The 8,453-nt window shown below is 60.5% G+C and overlaps 1 protein-coding gene across 3 annotated transcripts; it reads left to right on the top strand.

Moving 5' to 3' along the window:
* ARRDC2 (arrestin domain containing 2) lies at positions 1 to 7,284 on the top strand. 3 transcript variants are annotated; one of them, XM_059918113.1, is made up of 8 exons: positions 1 to 504; positions 3,681 to 3,747; positions 3,974 to 4,121; positions 4,650 to 4,752; positions 4,841 to 5,097; positions 5,242 to 5,404; positions 5,669 to 5,826; positions 6,099 to 7,284. In XM_059918113.1, exons 1-8 carry the CDS (start codon positions 246 to 248, stop codon positions 6,150 to 6,152), a joined length of 1,209 nt encoding a protein of 402 aa, XP_059774096.1. In that variant the 5' UTR covers positions 1 to 245; the 3' UTR covers positions 6,153 to 7,284. The 3 variants fall into 3 exon arrangements, with proteins under 3 accessions (XP_059774096.1, XP_059774094.1, XP_059774095.1); XM_059918112.1 differs by lacking the exon at positions 1 to 504 and adding an exon at positions 788 to 3,589; XM_059918111.1 differs by lacking the exon at positions 1 to 504 and adding an exon at positions 546 to 3,589 and having other exon boundaries at positions 4,841 to 5,404.
* The last annotated feature ends 1,169 nt before the right edge of the window (positions 7,285 to 8,453 follow it).

Below are 8,453 nucleotides of genomic sequence, written 5' to 3'. Positions count from 1 at the left end.
CGAGCGCGTCACGGGGCTGACGCGGAGGACCAGGAAGTCCGCCAGCTACGCGCCGGCCGGGACCCGGCGGCGCCCGCACAAAGTTCTCAGAAGCAAGAGAACGCTCGGGGGGCGCCCGGCGCGGCGAAGACCAACGCTGAGACCAGGGAGGGCTGCAGACGCGCCCCAGCTGTGCGCCTGGTCGCCGGGTGCCCGGCGGGCCCGCGCCAGGTGTGGCAGCCCCGCCGTGCGCCCCGGCCCGAGCCATGCGCCCGGGGGGCGTGCGCAGCTTCGCGCTGGAGCTGGCCCGGGACCCGGGCGGCGCGTACCGCGGTGGGGAGCGCCTGTGCGGCCGGGTGGTGCTGGAGACGGCGTCGCCGCTGCGGGTGACAGCTCTCGAGGTGGCGGCGCGCGGCGGGGCGGTCACCCACTGGCTCGAGGGCCGAAGCGTGGGTGTAAATGCGGTGTCCAGCGACTACGCGGCCGCCGAGACATACCTGCGGCGGCGGCAGCTGCTGCTCCGAGGTGAGCCGCTCATCCCCCCCACCACCCCGAGCCAGGATCCCCCGGGACCCTCTACCCAGGTCTGGGCGCCCCTCTCCAAAGCCAGCCTTTCGACTTAGAGGCTGTGTGGTCGGGTGACCCTTCTCAAGAGGTGGAGACCTCCTCCTCAGGGCGTGGACCCTCCTACAGGGTGGGACACCCTGGGACACCCACCCACCTACCCCCCTCCAAAACCCTCTTTTCCAGGAACTCCTCCTAGGGTCTGGGCGCGCCCCCCCCCCCAGAGCCGGGACGTCCTCGACCTAGAGGCTATGCTGTGGGGAGCCCCCCCCCCATATGGAGTCTGGGGGATCCCTTGGTGGAACTGGGAGTTCCTCCTCTCTGGACTCTAGGATGCCACGTTAGCCCCAGGCCTGGTGTCTCTGATTCCCAGAGAAGGCCCCTGTCTCACGCCCTGCCAGTGCCCCTTACCAGTTTTTACAGGAAGGGTTGTTCGCTGGGTTGGGGGTTCTGGTGGTGTTTGCAGGTGAGCGGGTGGGACTGCATCCCAGGCAGGGAGAAGACTTGGGGTGGGGTCAGATCAGACTGGGAGTCTTAGGTGTTGGGCATGTCCCTACCTTGCTCTGAACCTCAGTCCCCCACCCTCAGGCCATACAGCCAGTCGGGAGCAGAACAGGGCCAACAGAAAGAGTAAGTCTGTGCCCCAGCACTGTGCTATGTGGCTGAGGAGGGTGTTGGTCTCTCTGGGCTGCCCTGGCCACCTCCTCTTGGGGAAGGCAGACCTCACCATACCCATCTGCAAGATGGGTGGAAGCAGGAAGCAGCTCGAACCTGGCTCCCCCCCGCAGCCCCCTTTTTTCCAGCAGTGCACACACTAGATGCTTTGCCTACAGGCTTGCAAACTTGTCCCAACGGCCCCCAGGTGTGGGGGCCTGAGCAGCTGTGGAAACCGAGGCATAGCCGGCAAGGGGTGAGGCAGGAAGGGGCCCTGTAGTCACTTCCCTTTCCCTGTGACTCGAGGGAAATTGGGGCTGGTCTCACCCTACAGTCCTCCTGGTCCCACTCACTGGTAGCTTCCTTAAGATACTGGAGGGGTGAAGCTTGTGGAGTTGCTTTGTGACCTCTAGTGAGGCCCTGCCCCTCTCTGGGCCTCTGGGGACCTATCTGTGAAACGGACTGAGGGCACTGGCTCAGAATGAGCCTTCCTGGGACTACCCTGGCCGTCCAGTGGTTAAGACTCTGGGCTTCCACTGCAGGGGGCGTGGGTTCCATCCCTGGTTGGGGAACTAAGATACCTCGAGCCGAGTGCGGTGTGGCCAAAAAAAAAAAAACCAAACCAAACAAAAAACCCAAAAGAGCCTTCCCATCCCCCCAGGGTCACTCCATTTCCCACCTCCTCCTGGGCTTATAGCCTCCTGTCCTCTTTCTAGGCTCTATTTGGCCCCTTATTTCAGCCCCAGAGCCCCCTCCTCCGGGTACCCCCCCCCCCAGGGTGATCACTCAGTGGACAGCCTCTACCCCTCTCTTCCGGCCTGCCCTTACCCCTATCACTGATTGGTTGTGTCCGTTTATGGCTGCCGCCCGCTGGGTGTGCCTTGGCCTCAGGGGGTCCCGGTGTGGCCTGAGCCAGACTCAAAGGGGATGGCCAAACTAGGGAGGGGGTGGGTTCAAGCAGCAGTGCATCCCTCTGTCACCAGAGGGCGCAGGCGCTCCGCAAATCGCGATCAGTCAGCTCCCAACTAGGAAACCGTTGCATGTGGTTCTTCTCCGAGGAGACTGAGGTCCACAGACGGTTTACCGCCCCAAGGGCACACCGCAGCCTTGAATCCGGGGATTCCGTGAGCTTCCCCGGTACTCGACTCTGTCTGTGAGAGGAAGAGTTAGGCCTAGAGGACAAGTAGGAGTTTGCGGAGGCGGGGGAGGGAGGGCAGGTGCTGAAGGTTTGGAAAGGAACGTCGGGGCAAAAGCGCTGAGGCGCAGCCGACTGGCAGTGTCAGGAGCGGGCTGATGACTCGGGAGAGAGGCTCTGGGAGGGGTCGAGTAGGGGCTACACCGTGATTCATGCACAACCCTCTGAGGTCGGGAATGATTTTCTTCTGGCTCTACAAACGTGGAGACTCAGGCTCCAAATGGTTGTCACTAGCCCGGGTCAGCCAGCTGAGCGGGTTTCAAATCAGAGGAGGGGGCAGTAGGCGCCCGAGTGGAGGGAGGCCCCATCCACTTCTTCCTCCCTCCCCCATTGCACAGGGCGCGGGAAACTGAGGCCCGAGGTAGTTAGTCCTAGGCTCTCAGGGCCTCGATTGGGGCCTGGCTGTTAACACACCCTTCCAGCTCGGGCTGGACGTGCATCGAGTCACGTCTGCAAGTAGCTGGCCGGTTGATGATTAAACCGACGGCAGAATGCTCTTGCTGGATGACCTCAGGCCCGAGTCCTCCAGGCCTCAGTTCTTCCTCTTGACCCCCGGAGTCTGAGAGATCCTTGCTCTGTCCCGCAGTGCTTTAGTTTCACCCCAGGGTGCACTAGGGTAAAGGGCAGCGGGTCGCGAGCCTGGGCTGTTGTTATTTTGCTCCACGCGTGGGCGGAGCCACGCCTCTCGGCGCGCCATTGGCGTATTCCTCTCCGGGGGCGGGCCCTGCGTCTCGCCCCGCCCCTCCCTGCCGTATAAATGCGGCGCCGGCGCAGGCAGTGAGGAGTTTCTGGCCTGATCAGCGAGTGCGCCTGCGCGCGCCTGGTGGGTTCGCGTTCTCAGGCTGCAGCGTCCGCACCTCGCGCCTCCGCGTCGCGGGTTCGAAGCCAGGGACCGCGCGCCGCGAGTTCGTATCCCAGCCGCGATGCTGTTCGACAAGGTGAAGGCGTTGGTGGTGCAACTGGATGGTGCGAACGCGGGCGCCGAGCCCGTGTTCAGCGGCGGCCAGGCGGTGGCCGGCCGGGTGCTGCTGGAGCTGGCGGGCTCGGCGCGCGTGGGCGCCCTGAAGCTGCGCGCGCGGGGTCGCGCCCACGTACACTGGACCGAGTCGCGCAGCGCAGGCTCGAGCACCGCGTACACGCAGAGCTACAGCGAGCGCGTAGAGGTTGTGAGCCACCGTGCCACACTACTCGCGCCAGGTACCACCTGGGGACCCCTGCACGGCGCGTGCTGCGCGCTCCGGGAGCCCCTCACAGCCACTGAGCCTCCCCTTCTTGCTCCTACCTGCAGACACCGGAGAGATGACAACGCTGCCTCCTGGACGCCATGAGTTCCCATTCAGCTTCCAGCTGCCACCGTAAGTCAAATGGGGTGGAGGATTGCAGGGGAGTCCCTAAGTCTGCAGCCCCTTCCAGGTTTGGGACTCCACTGCTCGGTATCTGGGGACCCCCGAGCCGCAAGACTGTCTCCCGGGGGGGCCCCCCAGGAGTGCCTCGTGTTTCTCATCCCTGTACGTCTTTGGGAATCTCCCACCCGGTTGTCTGTGGATCTCACCCACTGAAGCCCCTTTCCTCCACCCCCAGGACGCTAGTGACTTCATTTGAAGGCAAACATGGCAGCGTCCGATACTGCATCAAAGCCACCCTGCACCGGCCCTGGGTCCCTGCCCGCCGGGCAAGGAAGGTGTTTACTGTTATCGAGCCTGTGGACATCAACACACCGGCTCTGCTGGTGAGCTGCTGCCCTTGGGGAGGTGGGATGGGAGCACCACAGGCAGGGTCCTGGCTATTTGGCGACTGGCTCCTCACTCCCTTCTCAAAGTGGGGGTCACAGCTGAGCCCTGGCAGGGAGGGAGGCAGTGGGGGAGGTAGGCATGGGAATGCCTGTGGAGTCCAGTGGAGCCAGGTGCAAGTCCCAGGGGCACCAGTTGGCTGTGTGTTTCTGGATGAGTGTCTCGCCTTCTCTGAGCCTCCTGTGCCTCCTCCGTGAAATGGGACACAGTCAGAGCTTGCAATAATAATGGCTTACTAAGCACTCATTACGCACTAAGTGCTTGGCTTGTTTGCTTGTTTTCAGCTGAATGAGGTGGGTTATATTCCTGGATCCATTTTACAAATAGTTTCTAGAATGTTAAAAAGAAACCAGGATACTAGGCCCTGCCCCAAATCCTCCTTCAGCTGAGGGTGGTTTAGAAGCTTCACGGGGTCTGTGGTTGGCACAGTGGGATGCATTTCATGTCCTTTCCCTCCACCCCACCAGGCCCCTCAAGCGGGAGCTCGGGAGAAGATCGCCCGATCCTGGTACAGTAACCGTGGCCTTGTCTCCCTCTCAGCCAAGATCGACCGCAAGGGCTATACACCAGGTAGCAGGTGGGAGGGGCTGGATTGGGAAGAAGGCCCATGTCAGGGTTGCAGGTGGGGAAACTGAGGCCCTGCCATCCCACCCTACAGGTGAGGTGATCCCCGTCTTCGCCGAGATCGACAACGGCTCCACGCGCCCAGTGCTGCCGCGGGCGGCCGTGGTCCAGACACAGACCTTCATGGCGCGAGGTGCCCGCAAACAGAAACGAGCAGTGGTGGCTAGTCTCTCAGGGGAGCCTGTGGGCCCCGGGCGGCGGGCACTGTGGCAGGGCCGGGCGCTGCGGATCCCTCCTGTGGGTCCCTCTATTCTGCACTGCCGCGTGCTACATGTGGACTACACGCTCAAGGTAGAGTATCCTCGGGGGCTGGGGTGGCTGCGTCTGCTCTGTCCTCCAGGCTGGGGGTCCCCCCGCCCCCCATCAAGGCCTCCTGTAGAAGGAGGGTGTGGCCGAGGCTGCCTGGGCACCCTCTGTCATGGCTCCTTCCTCCAGGTCTGCGTGGACATCCCGGGCTCATCCAAGCTGCTCTTGGAGCTGCCGCTGGTCATCGGCACCATCCCTTTGCATCCTTTCGGCAGCCGCTCGTCCAGCGTGGGCAGCCATGCCAGCTTCCTGCTGGACTGGGGACTGGGGGTCCTGCCAGAGCGACCTGAAGGTGAGCTCTCCATCCTGCTGTGGGGGGCATGGGTGGGCAGGGAGGCAGGTGCCTGGCTGACTCCCTCCCCCAGCCTTGAAGCCCCCATCTGTGAAAGTGCTCAGTAACAGTCGTTGGGAGTATGAATTCCCCCAGGATCCCAATCCAAGGGCACACAGCCCAGCAGCCCCAGAACTGGCACAAGCCAGCTCCCAGCCATCGTCCCCAATTCTGGGGCTCCCCGCCTCCTTTACCAGCCTCACCCACCCCGTCTCTCGATTCCAGCGCCTCCCGAGTACTCAGATGTGGTGGCCGACGAGGAGGTGGCAGCCATGGAGCAGAGCCCCTTCCGACTACTGCAGGACCCTGACGTGGGTGTTGAAGGCCCCTTCTTTGCCTACATCCAGGAGTTCCGCTACCGCCCGCCACCCCTGTACTCTGAGGTGAGCTTAGGGGGTTCAAGAAGCCCCTGTGGCTCTCCAGGCCCTGAGAGCCAAGATGAGGGTGGAGAGCCACAGATGAGTTTTAAGTAATGATGGAACTCCTATACATCCCCATACAGGTGCAAGGGCCTGAACCCACCTTGCACCTTAGTCTGTTCCTAGGTGTCACCCCTGACCAAGTGTGGGAGTGGAGATGAGGAGGGTGGGGAGGGGTGTTTCTGAGCCTCCAGGGCCTCCTGAGACTTGATGGGATCATTTCCGCCCCCCCGCAGGAGGATCCAAACCCACCCTCAGAGGCCATGAGGCCCCGCTGCATGACCTGCTGAGTGGCAAGTGGAAACTTCAAGGGATGAGGCTGTACACGTGCTTCCAGCCAGCGTGGACATGAGCGAGGAGTGGCTGGATCGAGAGCAGACCAGCCTGACTGCGCTGAAGTTGGGGAAACCGAGTCTCAGAACGGGGCAGGGCCATTCCAACATCACACAGAGCAGAGGAAGAGACTCCCAGTCTGGAGTCTGACATATCTGGACTGGTTCTCATAAGGTATCAAATGCCCACCATAAGATCCGAGAGACTGTTCAACCTGTCTGTGCCAGCCTGTGGTCCCCCAGAAGCCTCCAGTCTGGGAGAGACAGAGCCAGACATAAATACTTCCAGGCCCATAGGACCAGAGGAAGGGACCAAGAGCTGGGAGAGTCCAAAGGGGGAGCAGGAAGGCTTCCTGGAGGAAAGGGCATTTTAGCTGAGGCTTTGGTGCATGAATAAGAGCTCGGAGGGCAGGCAAGCAAGCGGAAGGAAAAGTCGAAGAAGGTCAGAGCTGAGTGATGTTTGGAGACTGCCCCCTTCATCTTAGAACTGGGGCTCAGAGAGCAAGTGCCTCAGTCGAGGCCACACTGCAAGGTCCGGCAGGCGAGAGGGCCCAGGAATGAGGCATTCAGGGAAGCAGGTCATCAGAGCTGTGTGGGGCAACAGGGCAACAGGGGCAGCGACTCCAGCCTTTGAAACCTTTGAAAGCCAGAGATTCCTGGCCCAGGCTAGGCTGCCTGGGGGCCCCTCCACACACTCCAGGACGTGAGAGCTGCCTGGGTATTGTATGGCCCGAGAAACCCAGGTTCAGAGTGGGACAGACAAGACCGGATCCATCACTTGCAAAATGAAGATGTGGGGCCCCTTGTTCAAGAATTCAGGATTTCAAGATGGTGACAGCAGAACATTAAACCAGGCTGCGGGGACAGAGGTCAGCCTGGGGTGACACAGCAGGGCCAGTGTGCTTCTTCTGGGCACCCCCTGTGTCCTGGAGGGACAAAACATAATGGGGCAGCTGGACAAGCCCCCAAGTGCAGAGTCCCAGCCTGGGCTGAGGCAGGACCCTCACCTGGGACTCTACATTTCCGTTAAGCCTTAAATTGTTCTCTTTTGTACAGTTATTTTTTAAAAATAAAAGCACGGAGGAAGAGACTGGGCTTAGTGGTTTATTGCCCTCAGGTGCTGAGGAACCTGGGGTGGCCTTGTCCTCCGTCTTGAGTCTGGATCTCAGCTGGAATTCCAGGCTGAGGAAGGTTGAGGGGCCCATTGTCCAGAAGGTGAAGGTGAGGCCCAGGGACACATAGGGAGACAGCTCAGGCTGGCGCCGGATGCTTTCCCCTCGTGCAGTAGCAGAGGTTGGGAGCGTGGCCGGTGGAGGGCAGGCAGGGGCCTCACCTGTCCTCACAGAATGGAGATGAGGGGACAGAGGGGTGCCAAAGGCAGGAGGAGCCTGCCTGTCTATGCAGTCTGGGCTGGTTTTGCTTTTACTGTGGTTCAATTCATATACCATTTGAAAGTGTACAATTCCTTAGCATTCCTTTTCAGTGTTGGGGCACCATCACCTCTAGCTAGTTCTAGAACATTTTCATCAGCCCCTAAGGAGATCCTGTCCCCATTAGCAGTCCCTATTCCCCGTCCCTTAGTGCCAGGCAACCACTAATCTGCTTTCCGTCTCTGGATTTGCCTGTTCTGGATATTTCATGTAGATGGGATCATAGGATACGCGGCTTTTTGTGTCTGGCTTCTTTCGCTTAGCATATTTGGAGGTTCAACCACTTTTGTTGCAGCATGACTCAGTGCTTCAATCCTTTTTATGGCCAAATAATATTCCACTGTGTAGATGAACCACATTTTATTTATCCAGTCATACCCTGTTGATGGACATTTGGGTCGTTTCCACCTCCTAGTGGTTGTGGCTCATGCTGCTGTGGTCGTGCTTGTACGAAGGTTTGTTTGAGTACTCACAGGGCTTTAAGGCAGCCCTAGCGGCGTGGAGGTAGTCATTTTTCTGGAGTTGCAGGTGGAGAAAGTGAGACCAACGGAATGAGGTAACTCGCCCAGGGTCTCACAGTAGGACTGATGGAGCTGCCACTCAAAACTGCCCCTGGAACTCTGGAATCCATACCCTACAGGCCATGTGACACCCATGTGACACTCCCTGGCAGCCTGGGCTCCACCCCAGACCCTAGGCCACACCCCATTTGGGCGGGGCCCAATTATACCACCCTCTGATAGCCCTGGCTGTGCCTACCAGCCTGCCCAAGGTAGTGAAAATTAACTAGCAGCCCAGAGTGGCCATGGGCAGGGCTGAGGGGCAGGGA

The sequence above is a fragment of the Balaenoptera ricei genome, chromosome 3 (genome assembly GCF_028023285.1).
Source record: "Balaenoptera ricei isolate mBalRic1 chromosome 3, mBalRic1.hap2, whole genome shotgun sequence".
Taxonomy (NCBI): Eukaryota; Metazoa; Chordata; class Mammalia; order Artiodactyla; family Balaenopteridae; genus Balaenoptera; species Balaenoptera ricei.
Note: the sequence above shows the minus strand (reverse complement) of the source record. Positions and strands in the feature narration are given on the sequence as shown.